This window comes from Photinus pyralis, unplaced genomic scaffold (genome assembly GCF_008802855.1).
Source record: "Photinus pyralis isolate 1611_PpyrPB1 unplaced genomic scaffold, Ppyr1.3 Ppyr1.4_LG2, whole genome shotgun sequence".
Classification (NCBI taxonomy): domain Eukaryota; kingdom Metazoa; phylum Arthropoda; class Insecta; order Coleoptera; family Lampyridae; genus Photinus; species Photinus pyralis.
In genome coordinates this window covers 19,576,358-19,599,153 of record NW_022170403.1, presented here as the reverse complement: position 1 = coordinate 19,599,153, position 22,796 = coordinate 19,576,358, and the positions used below count along the sequence as shown (strand labels likewise).

The 22,796-nt window shown below is 36.1% G+C and overlaps 2 protein-coding genes across 2 annotated transcripts; both read right to left on the bottom strand.

The window, feature by feature from the left end:
• Window positions 1-2,030: 2,030 nt before the first annotated feature.
• On the bottom strand, window positions 2,031-21,197 carry LOC116164586 (organic cation transporter protein-like). Its single transcript, XM_031478779.1, is given in 7 exon segments — window positions 2,031-3,122; window positions 3,124-3,477; window positions 3,969-4,138; window positions 7,502-7,636; window positions 9,569-9,785; window positions 9,902-9,966; window positions 21,120-21,197. Coding segments are annotated over 6 exon segments (1,506 nt in total). The 5' UTR covers window positions 9,945-9,966; window positions 21,120-21,197; the 3' UTR covers window positions 2,031-2,535.
• Window positions 19,324-20,160, bottom strand: LOC116163865 (zinc finger BED domain-containing protein 5-like). The gene has a single exon (XM_031477995.1). The coding sequence runs from the start codon at window positions 20,158-20,160 to the stop codon at window positions 19,324-19,326; it is 837 nt and encodes a 278-aa protein (XP_031333855.1).
• Window positions 21,198-22,796: the final 1,599 nt, after the last annotated feature.

Genomic DNA, 22,796 nt, shown 5'->3' with positions numbered 1-22,796 from the left:
CCAAAATGCCAGGTTGTGTGTGGAAATAAAATAGGTACTTTCGATTTCCGAAAATTGAAGACTTTTCTCTAAAATGGATTGTTGCAAGTCGTCGTAAGGACAAAATTACCTTGAAAAATGGTGTTACATTATTATTAAGTGGTGTGTTTAAGTCTTTCCATTGCTGTTTAATCCTATATCCTGTATTTGTTATGAACATTTTGAAGCCAGCCGTTTTGAAGCACCGCTAAGGGAACGACTTCTTAATTAGACCTACTTTTAAAAACAGCGGATGTTTGAAACCTGATGCTTTACCTACTTTAAAACTACCGTGTAATAATGAAAATCAAAATAAAAGGGACACGGAGGAGAGATTAGATCTTTTGATAACGCATTAATTATATAATTTTTACTGAAACAGCCGCATTTCATGTTTAGGATCAATTTTGGTTAGAGTTTATTTCACACGATCACGAAATCCCAGAAATAACTTACGCGAGGATTTCTACACAAATCAGTATGATTTGTCAACTAACCTTGTGATTTGTCGATCTAAGCATCGTAATTTTGCTCTATATTCTGTGGTTTTGTTCGCACGTGACGTCACGCTAGATGCGCAAGAGCATACCGTTGTAAGTGTATCGTGTTTATTACCATAGCATAGGGACTGTCGTACCAACGCAGCGTTCCTATGGTAACTTGTTAACCAGCGATTTTTTGAAAGAACGCGTTCTCTAACTCCATACATATTAAAGGGGCAGTATACCCAAATTTCATGTTTTCGTCTAAAGATAGATTAAAAATATCTAAGAGTAACGGTGAAAACCGCAAGTTGCTTTGCTACGCCGTTTCGTTATTAAATGGTAAGGTGTCGAATGTAAAAAACGGTCGTTGTGACGTCATCCCGACAAATGGGTCGGTGGCGCGCTATAGCAATATATGGATTCGATGACGTTTGACGTGTTAATTTGAGACTGGTACTCAGTGATCTGCATTGTGTTTTCCGCTGCGACAATAATTTGAAAAATGCCAATGTTACATTGCAAATTTTCCCCGAGAAAAGGAGGAGCCGTGTCGAAATAACGTCTGGAAAAGTAGAAAAAACCGCTGAATCATAATATAGTCACGTCGTTTGCAGTGTCCACTTTAAAGATGATAATTTTTTTGGAAGATACAAGAAGGCAAGGACCCTGTGCCTCAGCATAAAGTTTTGAGAAGGCTGACAATACTGCAATTCCTTCTTTACATCTCACAGGAAACAAAGGTCCTAATAAAGCTATGAAACGTCAGTCAACTCAACTTATCTAAGAAAGTAAGATTGTGTCTGATTGCTTATTGTGGGTAAACGATCAATTTCGTAGTGGAGAAACCAGTTCAACATCAAACATATGCCACAATCAAACAGAAGAACTGAATCAAATGGAACCAATAACACTTACTGAAAGCATAGGTATCCAATGTGAGCTGGGTACAGAAATTTAACAAATATATGAGGATATATGTTCGGATGATACTTCAGTAAGGTTTTCTTGTTTTTTTCAAAAGAAATCGAAATAGAATATGAAAGAACTGACGCGTTCGGACTGCTTGGACCCGTGCCGCCGCACCCACGATGTCGGGATGACGTCACATGTTCTGTCTTTCAAACTTTCATCGTTAATAATTTGAAAACTACTCATCGTAGAAAACTCCGGTTTGAAATTTTGTTCTTAGATTTTCTTCTACAATTTTTTTTATTTTGGGTATACTAGGTACCCCTTTAAGTGTTTCAGTTTCGGAAGTACGAAAAATATCGTATATACCTTGTGACTGAAGTAGTGGTCTTAATCCCTCAAGTAAATGCAACTTTACCTTCGGGATAAAAGTACTACTTCAGTCCCGCGGTATATGATATACTATTATACAATACTAGCGTTTATCCATCAGAATTATTCACGAAACTTTGTTTTTCGTTCCCATGGTCCCTTCTCAGCGGTTGCTATTTTAATTTTTATGTCGATCACAGAGGGATGGTATGTACTAAAAAAATAATATTCAAAAGACTTAAGAGGTAGGTAGTACAGAAAATAATGTTTGCTTTATTTTTGTTTTGTTGTATTACACATGTAAACTATTAGATATATATTGTTGAGGAGTCCCTGAGACATTAAGTTATTCGAGTTTCAATTCCAATATGCTAAATGCAATACAAATTGAATGAAATATCAGCTTGTTTGGATCTTACTCCTGTCAATTAACTGTACGTTTCCTGCAAGGAATTTTATTTTGATTTCAAATCCGAACCAACTCCCAAGTAGAAGCTCTTATGATGTAGGTAGGTAATTGAGTTTTTTGCATAATATAAAAATGTATGTTTAAACGGTCATTAATTCTAATTAACTTTACCTTCAAAAATTATGATCAATTCAATTTGCTAATTACAACTTAGCTGCGCATAGCAATACTCCAATCACTTTTACAGATTACATGATTACAATGGTAATTGCCTGCTATTCCCCAAATAATAGCTATTTACACAATGCTTAAGGTATAATGCAAATTAAAATTTCATCCAGCTTACGCTCTGCGTTCTATTAACTCATTCGTTAATCCTTCAACCTCTTCTACAGTCTCTGGTAAGCTTACACTACGAGTTTTTGGTAAATGATAAGCAGACACTGCACCTATGAAAGCAGCGGTACTGAAAATTGCTGGAGGAAACCAAATCTTAATCAGGCCTAAACCAACAACGAACGGTGCAATCATCATACCCATTCTTCCGGTCATTAAACATGTAGAAACCCCCACATTTCTTACAATTGTAGGAAATAACTGGCCCGATGAAAAGTATAGCGTTGAAAAGCACACCGACATTGTGTACATTACCATGATAGCAAACACAACTTTTACCCAGTTGTAATGTGGTGGGATAAGAGCAACAAGAAAAAATAAGCAACCCGTTGCAAAGTTACCAACTATCAATGTGTACCTCAGCCCGAAGTGTTGAATGAACCATACTGATGACAAGGTTCCAGGTATCTGCATTATAGCCGACAGTGCGATATTAACAAACATATTACCTCCAAGGTGACCCACATACTGTGAATTACCGTAGAGGCAGAATCCGATGCTATACAATTGCACCAAAGACAAATAGTCCTTGTTCTCATTATTCTTGATCGAAGTATATCGTAAAATCGTCCCTTCTGTACGATAACATTCTTCCGTTTCCGAATGTAACGCCAACGTCTGATTCTATTGTGTGTTGTTGTACCTTGTTAAAACGAGCTGCTGTTCTCAGTACATGAATCGCGTCTTCAGCTTTTTTATTGAGAAGCAGCCATCTAGGAGACTCAGGAAGTATCCAGTAGTATGATAGCAGCAGTATTGGTGGGATGGATATAACTAGCTGTATTTGTTGCCAATCGCGAAAAAAGTATCCAATTAACCCTAAAGATGCTTGTCCTAAGTCAAACGGAATTTGGAATAGTATTGCTATGTGTGTTCTCCATTTCGAACCTGAAACAGTTTTACAATAAGTAGTCGCTATCAGAAGCCCCCGTAAGACAGTGCTAAAGGCATACATTTTTGAAAACTGAATTCATAATAGCTTTTTAATTCGAAAGTATTTTACCAAATGGGCTGCGTCTAAAAAGTAAAATCGCGTTGTATAACGGGAGGAAGAATCGATAAGTCAGAAAGGGAGATAAGAAGAAATAATATCGCAATCCAAGGGATGCAGGATAAAACAAAGCTATTGTCTTATTACCAGATTGTGGATGTGCGAGTATTAAACTGACCTTCTCTATCTGCCAGTAAACATAGTACTTAATTAATACATTTCTTCTATATCATGTTTGTAACGTAAGTGATCATCCAACGAACTTTATTGGCAGGCCAAAGGGCCTGTTCCAAGCGAATGTGGGATGTGCTTAATAAATAAAATGGGTCCAGGCATTGTTTAAATAATATTTAAACAATGGTCCAGGTTATCTAGTACCTACACCTACCTATAATCTCTATGAGTAGAACAAATGAGGTCACAATCATGCCACCGGTCCCTAAAGCAGCAATAAACCTGCAAATGGAAAAAATCCAGAACCATGGCACGAATGCAGCTGCTATACTTCCTACTGACTGAATTACCACGGCAGCTATTAGCGGCTTTCGACGACCAAATCTAAAACAAAAAGGATCTTATACTTTTCCCAAAGATTTTAGTCCATATCTGAACAAGGGAAACTGGATTCTGATTCTTGTTGATTACAAGACTAGTGATCCTTGCAAGACAAGACAAGACAAGAAATGTTCCCCTTTCTTGTCTTGTTGCTTCTCGCAAATTTATTTCTGTCACTTCTGGTTTCGATTCTTGTTTTATCCTGCAAATTTTTGCAAGAACTTGGGCACTTCTTGTCTTGTATTGCAAATCGTGAAGTGTGTGACTGTTTGGTATAGGAACTTACTCATATTAGTAAGGTAGACCAAGCAATCTCTTTTGCAAGAAGTCAAAAGTTGCAAAATTATTTTGATAATTCTTATAGTTATTAACCTGCACATATCATTTTCTGTTGATAAGAAAGATAGTATCCATTTATTAGGTATTCCTCTGATTCCCACGAATTCTAGTTTTTCTTTCACAAAAGCATGATTAACCGAATCGAAAGCACAAGACAAATCGAAGAAAATTGCCGTGTACTAAATATCCCTCGAATAAATTGTAGTTGTCGCTGCTTCAATCCATTTTATTTACTATTATTAGTATAGTGTTATACAGAATGCAGTCGTGCATACAAGAAAATGCAGATAAAATTTAATGCTCAATCAATTTAAACAGTGATTACGAGTGAAAAGTACGGATTACCGCGATATTAAGAGGAATTAATAACAGTTAATGAGTAATTACGTTTCCGTCGCATAAAGGAGATATAGACGTGATCAAGGACAAACTAATTAAGCGCTACAAGAAATTTTCGATTTTTTAAAGAAATCAGTGCAGTGCTACAAAATAATAATAACAATAATAATAATAGATGGTTTTTATTGATTAGGAAAAATTGGTTCCTACACAATTATCAATAGGTTCAGGGTCAGATAAACCATTAGACTATCTGTTCTTCCCCCTGTATCCATAGAAACATAAAGCATATATTACTACACGTAGATTCTGCGAAATAAAACAATTAGCAGAGTTCAACTTTGATTATAAACAAGCAAACATCTACTAAGTAACGACCTACCAACAAAGGAATGAAAAAAACAAAAACAAAAACAAAAGAAAATTATGTTAAATTATGTTAAATTTCGCATCTTTGGGCAGAGGCAATAACCTTCTGTAAACCGAATTATTACAGAATATTACAGCAATAATAAGTACGACGGTACGACGCATACATCTGCCACTCTTCTTCTAGCATCAGGTAAGCACGATAACGTTCGTTGGGCGCTAACTTCAAATACCAAAGACCTCGTGGATCCTTCACAAAAAATACATTGCCGTCTCCCAATAGTGCGTTCTCCCTGAGACACACAGTATAAACAAATGTTTCGATTTCCCGTAACACCAAACCTTTGTGATGAATTGTAGCTTGCCCGTAATTCTTACATGCCAGGATTGACCATTAAAAAAACTACGTTCAGAGAACATTTGCATCATGTGAAAATTCACTGAAGAAGTTATGCCAAGTTGCAGTTTCGTTTGCCTTTTCCTGACTCATTATCACTTAAGTAGGATTGTCTCCAACCTAACTTTGTATCGACGTCGTTTCCTGCAAAAGGACCGTCTTATATGAGGGACTATTTTCCATTTATTTGGCATTAAAGGTCTGAATCTTTAAGAAAAACATCGTAAATGATAATTGATTAAAGTAAGAACAAACAGAAAGGAAAACTTGACGCTTTTTTGTATTGCATTTTTCCATTTAAAAACCCTACTCGAATTGGTTTTTATGGATAAAAAGTCAGATTCTTATTTTAAGTTAGTTTGTATCAATTTCAGTAAAGAAAACCTTCAGCCGGTTCATTTATGATTATATTATAGGTGAACTACTATAACAAATGATACCATATATTTGTTATGAGATTTGATATTAAGTTCTGGTTAGTTCAAAAACCCGTGGCCACCAACACTAATCAGCCGTCTCTTAGCAACTTAGCGTCGTGTACATGTATTTCAGCCACCATTGGCTAGAATTTCTACCAGTAATGCCGCCATTGGGTAGATTTGAATTACAAAAGGAGAAATCTTCAGTAAGTCATTTATAGTAGAATTTGTGTAATCAACTAGCCGTTGGTCAGTCAATTATTTTGCTAAAGAATTTTCGAGTTCACTTAAGAAGTCAACATTTTATTTTAAGAAGGGGGATTTCACCTCCTTATATGCAAAAAGGTCCGCTGCACAGTAGAATGGACAATGATCCTTCTTTCCCCCTTGGTAGTCGCTTTAGAACTAAAAAAGTATTTTTTCGTATTTGTATTTTGTTCAGCGTAGGAAAATTTAGACATGTCTCGCTTCATAGAGAACATGAACGAAAGTATGTCTGGCGATATCACCGCGTACGTTTCCGATAAAAGTGTGCGGTGCGAGATAAGCGAAAAAAGACCGAATTGTAAAGAGGTTTTCAACAGACGAGGTTAGACCATTTGCGATTCAAGTATAGGTAGCCCCCCCGCCCCACTTTTTTCTATCATGATTCTACAGGGTGGTGTTTTTAAGTGGACCATTAAAAGTATCTCAGGAACGGTTTGGAATTTTAATTCGGGACCCATTACCTTTTTTGAATAATTGATCCAAAAAAATCATTTAAACATATTTTCAAGATGGCCTCTTTTCCGGTTGTGTCAGAACGATATCGGAACTTTTTTATTGCAAATGGCACTGTCTTTTCTTATGCCAATTTTAAATTCCTCATAAAAAATCAGTATGATTTTGTCAATATGATGCTATGTCTAACTGACATGGTTTCGAAGTTTGGTAGCTTGATATTTGACATTTTTTCACAGTTTCAGAGGTTCAGTAAATTAGTCATATCACTGACAACTTAGCAAAATGTTTTTTTCACGAATGGGCAGCTAAAAATCCACGCTATTAAATGTTATTGGTCTGATTTTCAAATGTGATTCGAAAATAATTCGAATAATCGTTCAAAGTTGACAATCGGTTTTTGGTCAAAATCTTGAAATTTTCGAATAGAAACCATATCTTTACTATACATCAATGGAAAGAGCATAAACGAACAAAAAAATGCACGCAAAATTTTTCTAAAGTGGACAGTTTTTTTTAAATATTTTATTTAATAAACCTTCGGTCAGGTCCCATATGACCCATATCATCCAATAAAAAATATTTGGCTTGTATCACTAATTCTGTTCAATATATGTACTACCCATTTTAAAATTTAGGTCATAAACGTGAGTATTGTCGTTTACAATAAGCATACTGCACAAAATTGAGCATAGCATTCTTCACAAGTGAAATGCGCTAACAATTACAGTTTTTACTATTTATATGGAAGTGGTACTTTATTTTATTATCATTTTCACTTACTTGTCTGCTATCATCCCAAATACAAGGTTTCCAATGAAGACTCCCAGCAGCACGAGCGTTTGCGAAACATGAGGTAGTTGTGATTTATTGCAGACCAAATTCCATTGAGACTGTATGGTTTCAGTAAACAGAGACCTAAAATAAATACGTTATTTTCTAGCGGATGTTACACCCATTTAAAAAGAAAACATGTCGATGCCATGGTTTATAATAATTAAAAACCATGCTCAGTACAGAAACCTCGCGTTTTATATAAGTAGAGACTTGCGATTTTAGCAAAAGTTGATATTTTATAATGCAACACCCTATATATCTTTAGTCAATTTGTTGGAATCTTTTTCCTGATTACATTGATGTATCACAAATTATATATTTTTTTGTATACCTAATAATATATTGCGATCATATAGTAGTAGTAGTAGCGAACGTTCCAGAAATTTTCATAGACATCGAGGCGCCATGAAAGGTTAGTCATAGCAAGTAGAACGGCGGCCGTTGTAAACTGTGTAAGTGATAAATAATACTTTTACCATTATAAATTAATCAATTTCAAGACTGTCATAAATTTATTGTAATTAGCTGTAATAAAAAAAGACGTAATCAAATTTACAATATTTTTGAAAATTTTGAAATGACTCTCATCCATTTTTATTGACTGGTATCGGCTGCCTTAGTTACCATGGATACAATAAATAAAACAAAATCTCCATGAATCCATGGCCTACTATTTAAAAACCGTAAAGATAAGGTTTGTATTTTTGGTTTATGGCTCAAATTTAAAAAAAAATACATGTTGTAATATATCAATGTAATCAAGAAAAAGAATGCAAAAAATTTTAACGTTAATATGCAGGTTGTATCAAATTTGCTGAGTACAGAGATCTCGCTTAATAGCATAGATCAGAGAGTTGGTTAAATGGACAAAAATGATCCTGGAGTTATGCCTAAAGATAATCAAGAAACAAAATTTGCTCCATATCTAAAGTTTCTTAAATATGGCAATTTTGGCTTTAAAAAGCGATATTTGGAGAGATATTGAAAAACTAAGTTGAATTTCGGTTTTTTATTAAAGAAATTCGATTGTTCGTGGATATGTCACTCAAAATGTTTTCTTTTAATTTTGCACTTATTTTGATTTTTTGGTAGACATGTTATACTGTGAAATCAGGATTTTTTCTTTTAGATGACCTTATTTCCATCATCTAAAAGCATAGGAAGAGTTTCCTTAAGAAAGTCTTTTTAGTTTTTAAATATCACCCCAATAATGATTTTAAACCCAAAAATCAAGAACGTCAATTATGTTATTTTTCGGCATATTCAGGAAACTTTAGAAAAAGGGTAAATGTTATTTATTGATTTTATTTATGCTTAACTTGAGGATCAACCAACTCTCTATCTATGCTAATAAGCGAGATCTCTGTACTCGACAGAATGTCAGAAACGGTGGTCCATTTGTTTACTACGCCACTGGATTCTCCGTAAGAATATCTAAAATAAGCAGCAGCAGCTTAAGATAACTTCTCAAAAAATCAAACTTTTCGTTTCTCATTGTATCTCAGAAACAAACGAAGCTAGCTTGATTCAGTTTATGTTTAAAAAGTTTCACAAAAATGTCGCGAAAACTCTTTAAGAACACCTGAAATACACTGCCATTTCAATCAAAATATGACACACGGTATATTACGACCACTAAGGCCGTTCGTCCACCTACGCAACGCGACTGCGATTCGAACAATAAAAAAGTTGCTTGCGACAATCGGTAGGCGATAAACGATACATTTTCCGTCCATCAAAGTGACCCAAAAATTACTCTGTGCGTATACGACTACAATTATAAAGCAACTGACATTCCCCGTCGCCATACGACCAGTTGAGCACGAGTTGCGCGATAGTTGCGTTGCCGTCGCCTTGGTGGACGAGAAACTGTATAAAATACAGGGTCAGACGCATTAGCAACTTATTTCCGATTGTAAAGTGATTTTATTAACGGTCGGATCGCAGTTGCGTCGCGTCGGTGGACGAACGGCCTTAGTTCTTTGTGTCACTATCGTCTCTGGTTCGACTTACCTATCAAATACAATATCAGAGCAATTTGGAGAACATGTATCCGTAACATTGTCAATACAAAACGATGCAATCGGTGGAGCTATTATTAAAACGCTTAGCTGATGCCATGCAATAGGAATTTTGCATAACATTAATGCAAAACAAATACAAACTTGCCAGCGCCCCATAGAACCCATTAATTTTTCCACGATATCCACATCATTCCTTTCGTTTTGCACTAAAACCGAGATTGTTTCAATTACATAAATGTTAATTGGGCAGGTAAACGATCTACCATTTACCAAGGTTTCCAGACTATTAATAACGAAAATTGCCACAAAAAAAAGTACTCACCTAACTCATTCAGTTCTAGTTTATTACTCTTTTCGTTGCCCATTTAATCCGCGTTCTGGGTTGGCCTGTAAACATTAATACACTGAAGCATACCTACATAATAAAATCAGGTTTTCGCGTTTGTTCTCATTTCATGCAGATTTGCAAAGGATAAACTAAGCACATTTTTTTGTAAAGCCTTTGTATTTAAAAACCCCGAATACATACCCAACGTAAATGATGTCAAGCTTACGAATACACCAGCATAACAAAAAGCAAGCAAGCACCAGGTTAATTAAAAAAAAAGTACAGCGATACTTAATTAAAATTGCAACCATATTAAGCGATAATTTAACATTTATTCATTATGCGTCTTATTAATTAATTATTAAGTCGTATTTTGCTATGTAGGCTCGTATACGTTTGCTATTCCTGTGAAATTTTGATTATGGCATTGTGCTAATGTAAAGTTATGTGTTTAGCCACAGTGTAAAGAATCTGCACTATGGTTTAGCTCATTAGCTGATGACAGTACTACCGCCTGCATCAATTGTGGCTTACTGTAAATAATTTATTGGGTTTAAAAATGTTATATTTTGCACTTGACACATAAAAATAAGCAGAAATTCTCCAAGTTTATTCCCCAAATTACAAATGTTCGATGTGTGTCTCATTTGCCACACGACACACATTCCAATGGTATTCTCGATCAGACCACACATTGTGTAACATTTTCATGTCTATTGTTAGCAAAGCAGCAACGATGTCTTCTAAGTTCGTCAAGTTCTTGGAAGTGATTGTACATAAGCATAGTCCTTAACATACCCCCAAAAGAAGAAGTCGCTAGGCGTTAGATCGGAGCTGGGGGCATGCGAACAGAGTCTGCACCGATACGCCCAATCCAGCGATGTGGAAGTTCGTCATTTTTAAATAGGCACGAATTATATGATTCCAGTAATGTAAACTTGGAGAGTTTCTGCTTCGTTTTATGTAACCATGATTATTCTAAGTGTAATAAGTCTTGTAACAAATACGAGAACAAATATAACATGTTGAAACCCAATTAATTATTTATAATAACTGTGTATATTCGACCGTTAAAAAGTACCTAGGTAAAGATGTACCAACGTCTTGACCTTATAATCAAATTCTTGAACTATGCGCCATCTGGTAAAAACAAATCCGATACAACTGAATACCAAACGATCCTCGAGACCTTCACACAAACATTATTTTTACAACACACTCTAGGGGTTGATTCTTTCCTACCAGATCAGCATAGCTTGTAAAACAAATTTTTTCATTCGTTTTACTTCTATTCGAGGTGCATACACACAACATTTCAGTTAAATATCTTAAAAAATAAAATTTAGGATTGCGCATGCGCAAAACACATTTTTGGATTCTGCGTTAGTTTAACTTTTATTCGAGGTACCTATATACAGAATTTCATTTAAATATCTTAGCGAATAACAAAAATCGACTGCGCATGCGCAAAACAAATTTTTTTATTTTTAATTTTACTTTATTCGAGGTGTCTGCATACAAAATTTCATTTGAATATCTTAACAAATAAGAAATTGGGATTTCGCAAATACAAAAGTTGGATTGCGCATGCCCAATTTTTTAATTCATCGGCATAGTTAGCTTACGTAGCGTAGCGACCTTTCTTATATCCTGAAGAACAATGTGTATCAATTTTCAAAGCGATGCCACGTTTTAACAAAGTTATCGTGCACACGGACAGAGACGGACAGACAGACAGACAGACAGTACTACAAAATTATAAACGATTTCGAGGATCGCTAATAATCAACGCATTTGTCTTATTTCGCTTTCGTTCCCAAGCCAGGCAACAAGATAACGATATCTGTTTTTTTCAGCATTCTGATAATTGCCATAATCTGCACTCACGCATTGTAACCACTGTATTGGTGTAGGTACTAAGAAAAGAAAAAAAAAATGTTTTTGCTAAAACATTTGTTTTTTCTTATACTACTACTAATTATATTACTATTGCTCACTATTTAACAGCTACCCCAATTCTCAATCATTAAACCTATACCGGTATCACTGAAAATTAAACTACGAACAGTTCACACACACGGGGTCGAGTTTGTTGTTAAATTCGTTTTTTTAAGAGAACCTTATCATTTTAATTGTAGTTACATAATGCTATCTGTACATTTTCTCGATTTCACCAATTTTTTCGGTTAGTGTTAAATTCAAGTAGTTTATGCTTTCCGCCTTCTCGGGTAAATTGTAACTTAATTTCTTTTGCGTAATCAAGGCCCGTCAAAATGGCCCCGTCAAAATAGCCAAATACAAAGCAAAATATCCTGTACGCCCAAAATATCCCAAATAACCAAAATAACCCAACACCAGAAAACCAATGAATAATCACAAAAATAAAATCACCATGATGTTAGGTATATCTCCATCATGCGAAATTCCTCTGATAACAGCCGAATTGTCATAATATTCGGTCAGTGCTTCCAGTCTTCGACTTATCTGCACATACCTCCCCGTTTTGAAAACTCCGGAAGTTGAATAGCAGCGGTTATGCGGTTGTGTACTATTTAAACATGATCCTGTTCTCTCTTAAATTGATCGATCAAGTTTATAAACAGACGGATGGTGACAGTTCAAAGTGCGTTGAAAAGTACGACTCCACCTTTCGACAAAATAATTAGTAGGTGGAAGGCCATTTGCAACTCGCAATTGCGAATCAAGGGTCACCACGTCGATTTCGCAGAAATCATCCTACTATCTAAGTATCTTCCCAGTAGTCCACTATGGGCTCCAAAGTGGTTGGGCAGTGCGCAACTCAGATAAAAACATGTTGGCATGCTGGCGCACATTTTCATTATTTAGATAATCCTCTGTTAAATTGCATTGTTGTACTTCTCTCCACAGAGACTGCTCTAGACGAAATAAGCTTCCAACAATGTCTACACTATTAAACACGCGCGATACTGCGTTTAGGTTAGCTTAGGACTATTTTGGCGAGGACCTCCATCAGCTGAAATAGTAGCTACAATAAGGGTATCTTTGTTGTTTGTACCATCCAATTCAGTAACAACGACAGAAATGATTGACCTTTAAAACAAACACGGAAAATATTGGGATGCTTCATTATACATTTCCTCGACTATAGTAATTTTTAATGAAATGACTTAAACTTGAAGTTCCTACCTAGTACGATCATGAGTAATTACTAAGGAGAAATGGTAATATTTTTCTTAAATTTAAGTGGTTCGATAATTTGTACTGCAAAAACAGCTTATTGGTTCTTCTTGACCCTACACAAATCGTTCTACTCCCTTAATATGAAATTTAATTGGAATTCACTTTGATTTCACCAAATAAAAAGTCCAATAAGACTGGTTGCAAACTCAGAAATTTCTTCCGATGAGAATGCCTATTATTGGCACTTAACCAATGATCGGCCCCTATCTACATTTTGCGCCAAAAATAAGAATTCTGTGGCAGTTCACTGTGTCAAAATTGATTATGCGCAATTTCACTCAACCGAAAAAAGGTAAGAAACTGCAATTTTGTTAAGCAGTACTGTTGTAGAATATGTTAAATAAATCTAATAATTAGTAACATTTGAAGTTGTTAAATGTCAAACTTACTAAAATAATAATGTAGAATTAATTTGTGTTGCTTTCTTCGTCATTATAATGAATAATTTCAGATAAAATCAGGGTGCCAATGAATGGTATTACCACAGATGTAAATACTCCTATTATTAGCACCATACTGTTATTCATAGGAAATCAGCAAAAAAGGTGAACTGCCTATGTTAGCAGTCTACAAACAGTATATTAAGATACAAGTGTAATAATCAAGTCTTTAAAGCACGCGCAACGAGTTTAATGGCACGACGTGAAGCGGAGTGCCTTTAACGTTGCAAGTGCTTTAAAGATCAATTATGCGCGTGTATCTGATAGTATTTTTTATTATACCTGCAGTATAATTTAAAAATAGGAAATACAATGAAATCATATTGACGTTAGGTATACTCGAATACATGTCTAATTAAGTTGGCTGGGTGTTCGTAATTTCACGATTGCCATGGAAATGTCACTTGACGTTTGCTTATAAAAATCATGGTATTTGTGAATAAAACGATTTCTGTTGAAAAAGATAATACACCGTGCATTAAATCGCTTGTTGTAAAATCTAAACAAACGTTGGTAGGTGTAAATTCCAAATCCAGTAAAGCCTATTATAAAGAATATGAAAAGTTGTTTCCATGGATGAATATGAAGTTACTTACGAATAAAGTCTTAAATGCATCGATAATGCTGGCATATATGAAGGAAATGTCAAAGCGATTAGATTTTCTATTTTTTGGTGCCTTCATACAAAACTTCAAACAATGCTGCGATTAAAAAGTGGAACAGATTTGGAAGCATACCCTAAATTACGCGCGTTTGTGAAAGCTTCAACCAAATGCGTAGCTCAGAAGAGCTTACGTTAGTAGCTCTAACTTTGGCTACAAGGGTCCTGGGTTCGAATCCCAGGTAAGGCATGGCTGTTTATGATTGTATAGTGGGTTGAGTGGGAAGAGTAGCAAATTGCTAACACTCCGCCCACTATAAAATAAAGGCAATAAAAAAAAAAAAGCATAGGTACAAGCCAAAGAAATGTTCTACATTTACAGAAAGCGACCTAGGAAGATTTTTTATTTCAGCACCAAATGACAGTTTCAAAAGTCATACTTGAAGTATCATTACTTAGCAACTTTATAGCACGTGTGTTTTAAAAGCCTTTTTTCGCACGCATTTGAGTGTTTAAAACGGAGATTGTGAATCAGGTATAATGAAAAAGCTATTTTTCTACAACTGTCAAAAAAACCTGTCTTTTTCTGACGAATTTCGAAACGCGAAGTACTAGGTTTTTAAACGGTTAATTAATAAGTAAGGTTGCTCTTGCCAACGTGCGCGAAATCGTCAACAGTGAAAAAAAGTATTTTTTCTATTTCGGTGTTACAATGAGAATTTTGTGCAACTGTTTTCGGCAAAAACAGTGTTTCAATGAGTTCCATTGTAACATTGTTTTTGGTAACTTTTCATCTCTAAGTTGGCAGTTCGCCAAGACGTCAACGTCAAATCATCAGATGTGAAATCAAATTACGTACGTAAAATGAATGTGTTTTCCTTGATTTTTAGTACACGAAGAACTTAATACATTCCAAATCAGCAGTTTAGACATCCACCATAAATAAATTTATCTACGAGTAAAAAATTACACATTCACGGAATTTAAAGTTTCCAAATGTCAGTGTTGTGTTTATCTACGCTGCCAACTTAAAATTTGCCAACGTAAATGGTGTTGCCAACTTAAGACATATTAATTCTAAAGTTTCCTGTAGTTTTTCATAATTACTTTTTAATTAAATTAAAGCCCCGAAATAGAAAAAAATAGTATGAAAAACACGTGTTACAATGCTTTATTGTAATACTCCTATCTTGTGGACACTCGTGGCTCCGCTTCGCTACGCCACTCGTGCCACAAGATAGTCGTATTACAATAGGTCGCATTGTAACACTTGTCTTTCAATATACTATTGCGCACGTGACAAAGTTGAACTTAAACAGCAAATTTAATTAATTAAAAATTTAATAGGCCACGAAAAATGTGAAGAATTAGAAAACCTTGATTCTACAACAGACGAAAATTTTCATATTTTGAGAAAAATTTACAACAATTTTATGGGTAAAGACTATAATGACGATGCACATATTTTCTCACAGTCTTTTACGATGATGCTAAGTAACAATGATATGTCATACACCGAGTAAGAAATAGCAGATATGCCAATTGTCTTTGATGACAGCAGTAACATTATAGAGGAAATAAGAATGATAGAAGATAATGTTCTAGATGATAATGAACATATAGTAAATAGATCTCCAAACAAAGAAAATAGTAATACCAAAATTGATAAGTTTCTACCATCCGCCCAAACTCCCGAGCGCAAAGGGAAGAAGGTTAGTAAGCATAAACCCTTCGTAATATCTTCTAGTGGCTTCAAAAAGGTGATAGAAGAAAAGGAACAATGTGAGAAACAAGAAGAACTTAACAAAATAAAAAGAAAACAAGAAAGGATAGAAAAACAAACAAATAAAAAACGAAAAAACGCGGTTTCAGATAAAAACAGAACGCATGAAGACAACAAGGAAAACATAAAACAGAAAAGACAAATAGAATTGCCAAGAAGAAAATTGCAACCTAATAAAGAACAAGAACAGAAAGGAACCTATAGTCAAGAAATAGACCAAAAAAATCTTGTAGCGACATTTGGAGAACAATCAGAAATACACGGCCAATATTAATATTTCAATTCTGGAAATACATTTTTTAAATCTCCTTTCAACAAAGTCATCACAAACGAGTCCGGGGTAGTCAAATCTAATGTCCATGTTAGGAAATTGTTTCAATTTCAATCACCGCTCAAAAGAAGCAACAAATTAGTTTCGCCTTTTAGTGGAAATAACATAGTATTGAAAAAGGGCATATGCTTCATCTGTATTAAAATTATAAATAGTCTTAAAATCGGCATTAATTAAGTGTAAAACATGCACCAGAAGTTACCATGTATCTTGTCTTAAAACAAAACAATTGTATACAGAGTCCTTTAGGTGTGGAACATTGTATTGCAAGGAATGCCTAGGCCCTAGAGAAATGAAATATTTTTTCTAATGATATAAATATGCACGATTGTTAAAAATACGTATTTTCCATTATTACTGTAGTTACCAATTGCCTTTTCTTCTTTTCTTTGACGTGTTACAAGAAATAAATGCCTACATTTAAATAAATATACATTACTTTATTGTTATTTTTGTGTACCTATACCTTAAGGGTTACCTAAACATTTCCACTTTTCAAAATTATAGTCAAAAAAACATCTACCTACCTACTATGTACCTAACAACCTAAGAATACTTATATTTCCTCGGTGCCCATGACAGGAAAAAGGTAAGTGCCAACAAGTGGGGAGTGACAATTTAATCGGCAAAAAGTGAATGCCAACAACTGGCCCAGAGTGCCAATAACTGTAACTTTGCTCATTTTTTTACCTGTTAATAAATATTCATTAAACAACGGTGTATATCTGGATAGTGGTTACAGTTTTTAAAACTCACACCTTTAAGGATTAGAAAAACATACTTCCAATTGAAATATATACAACATGAAGGCTTGATAACCTTTCTCAAATATACAAAACCTCTTAAAGTGCCAATAATTCGGAAGTTTACTATGGATTTCTTCGTAATCTATTTTTTTGTTTATATTCCAATTCCTCAAGCTTACAAATTCCTTCTATGTACTTTGTAACTGTATCTTCTGCGCCACTTTGTTTACTTCCTGATTACTTAAGACCTTGTGGTAAGTCCTGACTTTTTAGATTATCATCACTTTACTCTAGGTGATTGTGTTGAGCGTATAGTACACTTTTCCATTGACGTTGGCTAATCGCCCTCATCCAAACTGTACATTAGGTACATTAAAGTATCGTCGTCTTCGTCATCAGTTATTCTATGACTATTTCGGGTAAAAAACGGTGTTAAGTTTCTTCCATTCCCACGGTCCCATAGTGATATTTCCCAAATTTGACTCCACGATTCGTCAAAGGCGATGAGGAGAACCATATCAACACGAGGACTCAGGGAAGGGGGATCTGAGGGATTAGCCACAGCCGCCCACTTTAGGTGTCGGGCTGTGAAGGTCTGTGGTACTGCTGGAGGTAGGATTAGAGGGAATCGATCAATATTCGTGGTACATATTCTCTGAAAGGAGATGGATTAATAGGTGGCGACACCCGTTCCTAGGAGATATGCAGAATTACAAGAGGACCAATAAGAACAACAACAAATTTATGGCTCAGTGGTAAGAGCATTGGGTTATAAATCCGGAGGTCGGGTGTTCGAACCTGGGTTGAGGTGAATTTTTCATCTGTGGCGGAGATGGAAATTACCTTAGACCAGTTTCGAGCATTCTACCGGCTACTCCGAATTAGGTTTTCCTGCAGTTTTCCTAATTCGTAAGGTAAATACCGGAGTAGTATAGACCATCTTAAGACCTTCTGCGGAGTCACCTCTAAATAGCATTATCCGGGTCACTCTGTAATTGGGCGCATGTCTGTTGAGGACCCAAAACAGGAGAGGGATAATAAAATAAAAATAAAAAAAATAAAAGAAAACTTTGCCTTGGTGCGCATTTCCAAGTTGCGCATCCTGTTTAAATCTATTAGACGTAGCGACTTTTTGCTTACTGTAGAGCAGCGTTTCTCAACCTGTGGGGCGCGCCCCCCTAGGGGGCGTGTAAACATTAATGGGGGGCGCAGCATATCAGAAAAAAAAACACTAACTGCATTAAATAATTTATTAAAACAAAATCCTGACATAATTAAAAATAAAATACACATTAACGCTGATATACTCGTAGTAGGTACTCTTATGAACAGGACTGTATTAATAGGTACTTCATATTAAATTTATCAATACTAAGTTACAAATAAGGTTAACAATATTAAGTGTAAAAAACAATAATTACTAGTGACTCCCTTGGGCCTTTGGGTAATAGTATACAAAACGCTCTGGTTTTACTGCCGAAAACTCATCGCTCACGCCTGCCCAAAATTCAAAAAGAGATTTAGTATCAAACTGTTTTTTGATTTCGGCGTTTGCCGTCAAGTCTATGAAGAGTTCTTCTTCTGCCATTGAGAGCGCTTCGGGAGTAACTTGAAACGGATTCCTAACCCACTCGTAACTAAGTATTAATTTTTCGTCAGCAAGAAAATATTTTTTAAAATTTTTGGTCAGCATCGCTAAATGATTTTCAATGGTAATAAAGACAACTTTCACCTGTTGTTCTTCAACCTCGTCATTTTTAATAAATTCATCTACATTTGCAAACATTTCCAGGTTTTTTTGCTGTAAATGTTTGCTCCACAATTCCAATTTTCTACAAAAAGCATTAATTTTATCACTCGTATCCAATATATGTGTATTTGCTCCTTGGAGCTGAAGGTTCAAGGTATTTAGTTTCTCAAATATGTCGACCAAGTAGCTCAATTTCATTAGAAATAAGCCATCTCGAAACTTCTCGGCTTCCGGTCGGTTTTCTTCTTCTAGAAAAATGGCGATTTCATGTCTTAATTCAAAAACACGTTGCAAACATTTCCCACGTGATAACCATCTTGCCTCGCAATAGAATAGTAATGCTGAATGTACTGCACCCATATCTTAAGAAAGTGCAGAAAAGATTCTAGTTTTCAAAGGTCTCATTTTTATGTAATTAACTACTGTTACAACCGTAGTGAGCACAAAATTCAGGCCAGGAGACATTTCTTTGGATGCCAGAGCTTCTCGGTGGATCATGCAATGTGTCCAGATGCACAGTGGAGATCTTTGTTTTACAAGGGCTTATATACTTTCAAATCTTCCGGACATTGAACGAGCTCCATCGGTGCATACTCCGACGCAATTCTTCCACTCCATGTTTGCCTCGATTATATAATCATTTAAGACAGCAAACAATGCGAGAGCTGTTGCTTTGAGCTCTATGGGTTTGCAGAACAGTAGTTCTTCAACTACAGATATGCCATCACTAAATCGAACGTAGGCAATAAGATGAGCATCTTTATTGCTATCTGTTGCCTCATCAAGCTGAATTGAAAATAACTTGTCTCGCAACTTCCCACGTAGCTGATGCTGTACATCTTCAGCCATATCACCAATTCTACGTGCAACCGTATCATTTGATAGAGGTATAGACTCCAATTTTTTGGCAAAAGTATCTCCAAACATAGTTTCTACAATTTCAATTGCAGCTGGCAAAATAAGTTCTTCGCCAATAGTGTGAGGTTTCTTACATCTGGCTATTTGATACGAAACTTTATAAGAGGCAAGTAAGGCTTTTTCATTTACAGTCAAAGTTTTTTTAAAAAATGCCTTTTCGTTTCCATAGGTTTTTAATTTTAACTCGAAGAATTCACGGGGTTTGTTAACGTACTCACTATGAAGCGTTTCCAAATGTCTTTTAAGTTTATTTGGTTTCATGCTATCAGCTGCTAAAGTTTTGCGGCAAATGACACACAATGGCCTCTCTTCTTCATTGACTTCAGTACAAGTAAACCCAAATTTTAAGTATTCTTGAGAATATTTCCTTGATTTTATTTTTGGAACCCCTCTCGCCGGTGCACTTGTTGATGCTTCACTAGTATCGAATGTTCGCTTACGTCCAGTTAAAAATTTATCCATGATTTTGTATGAATTTAAATTTACTGTTGGCGATATATATTTTAAAAGGGTGAACTGCAATTAACACGCAAATTACAACAAACGCATTCACAATAAATTTAGCACAGACCGAACCACTAACTCGACTGAGACTGACCAAAATTGAAGAGTGTATACACTTGCGCATAGACGGTCGAGAATGTTCGGTATTCTGAACCCGAAACTCAAGGTGCATTATTTTACACCATATATGTACTGATATATGTTTTACACACACACACACACCCTCACACCCTTTGCTATTGTGTAAGGGGGGCGCGGTAATAATTAGTTTTGATAATTGGGTCGCGAATGGTGAAAGGTTGAGAAACGCTGCTGTAGAGTTTAGGGCACAGTGTTAGATATATGGTTAGGTGTTTGCAAGATTACAGTTTACCCTACTTTTTCATTGTCGGCATCACCTTTTTTAAAGATAGGAATATGTTCGTTATTGATATCGTAAGGTTTTCAAGCTTCAAGGTTTCGTTGTATACCTAAGCACGTGTTTCTATAATTGGTAGGTATTCCTATGGTTGGTTTGGTGGATGTCATGCAGTGGAATTCACGTGCTGTCATTAGTTGTCCATAATGATGGCTATTATACGCATTTAGATTATTAGGCGTAGCGTTAGTATTACGAGCAACTGCTTTATTAATAACATCAAAATGTCTGAACGCCCGACCGGCCGTCCGTCCGTTCATTCACCCGTCCGGTCGTTTGCACGATGACCCAAAAACGAATTGACGCTCAAATTTTCTACACAAATAGATTGTTGTAACTAAGCAATTAAATCGAAATAATTACGCAGGCAATTTGCCTAATCTAAAGAAAGGGTACGTTCCAAGGATGCTACGGGTATAGGCATTGAGTAATTAAATCTTCACTCAACGGTATAGGTACATACGTACATTCTTATTTAAGAAAAGGAAGAGGTACTTACGATTAATAATCACAGGTTACCTATACACTACGCAAAACAAAAACTAATGCAGGGAATGCAGGTACTTGAAAAGCAAATGGAAATTAATTACAGTTGAGAAATTAACGTTTGTTTGTTGATAATAAAATTTGTTATAGGTGTAATTATAAATGGGAAGATGACGCACTCTTGATACAGCTGTAGAATATCAAACGTAAACGACGCGACGCAAGTAGATAGATAGATAGATAGATAGATATAAATTTATTAAGAGAAGCCATAAGGCCATTAGTATCCCCCCTCTACAAACTTGGTCGCATCAGATATAACAAAACAAGTTAACAATATTATGAAATACAAAGTAAATATAACAAAAAAAAAAGTAAAAAGTAAGTAAAACAGTATAACAAGAAAAACGAAAACATAATAGCTCTCTACGTATAAATTTACACATTAAACATCAAAAAAATTATCAAAGTCCTCGTTTGAGATCGAAGGGACTTCAGCGCATTTTTGTGTGGCAGATCAGTATTCTATTAGCCACTTTCGATTCAGCCATCAATAACAGATCTTGTCGAAGGCTACTACATTCACTAACCGCTTCCCACTTTCCTCGTGCACCCGCAATTCGCTTTTAAAGATTTGACTCCACCATCAAGAAGATCGTGTTCACCCGCAATTCACCCGCAATTCGTTTGAAGATTTGACTCCACCATCAGTGAGATCGTGTCGCGGGCTACCACATTCCCTTTTACGGTACCCCCTTCCGACGTCCCGTTCACCCGCAATTCGCGTTTGAAGATTTGACTCCACCATCAGTGAGATCGTGTCGGGGGCTACCACATTCCCTTTGACGGTACCTCCTTCCGACGTCCCGTTCACCAGCAATTCGCGTTTGAAGATTTGACTCCACCATCAGGAAGATCGTGTCGGGGGCTACCACATTCCCTTTGACGGTACCCACTTCCGACGTTCCGTTCACCCGCAATTCGCGTTTGAAGATTTGACTCCACCATCAGGAAGATCGTGTCGGGGGCTACCACATTTCCTTTGACGGTACCCACTTCCGACGTCCGTTCACTCGCAATTCACTTCTATTGGCGACACGAGAAAGAGAGACAGCGATTCGAGATTTACGAATAGTTAAACCGCGTGAGTTCGCAACGGAAGGTAAAAGGCGCCCGAAGTTGACTACTTCTCGAAGACGCGCGCGCGCCTCGCAAAAGGTCGTTAATTTCGCCCCTATGACAAAAACAAAATTCCGCCACGCAGGAGTTGTGCGCGTTTACAACATCTTTCCGACGACACCAATTTGAAAAGAATCGGACCAAAACTGTAGTAGAAGATAGGAAAAAAACTGAAAAACCTTCACGTTAGTATACTACGCTCGAGGATGACGCCCAGATGTCGCCAACCCCACATCATGTAGCCATGTCCCTAAGGTTGACAAATTTCACGGCCCTGTAGATACACGTACACCCGTTGCCTTTCTACAAGAGTTCTTCTACGCGCCCACATTTGCTGCCAGCTAGCCAGCCAGCCAGCCAGCCAGCCAGCCAGCCAGCCAGCCAGCCAAAGTGAGAGATTAAAAGCTACTTTTTACAAAAAAAATTTTTTGCAAAAATGCGCTAAAAACATGTTCAGAGTCCTGCAACAAACAAAAACACTTGCGATCGAAACCATTACAGGACCTAGTGT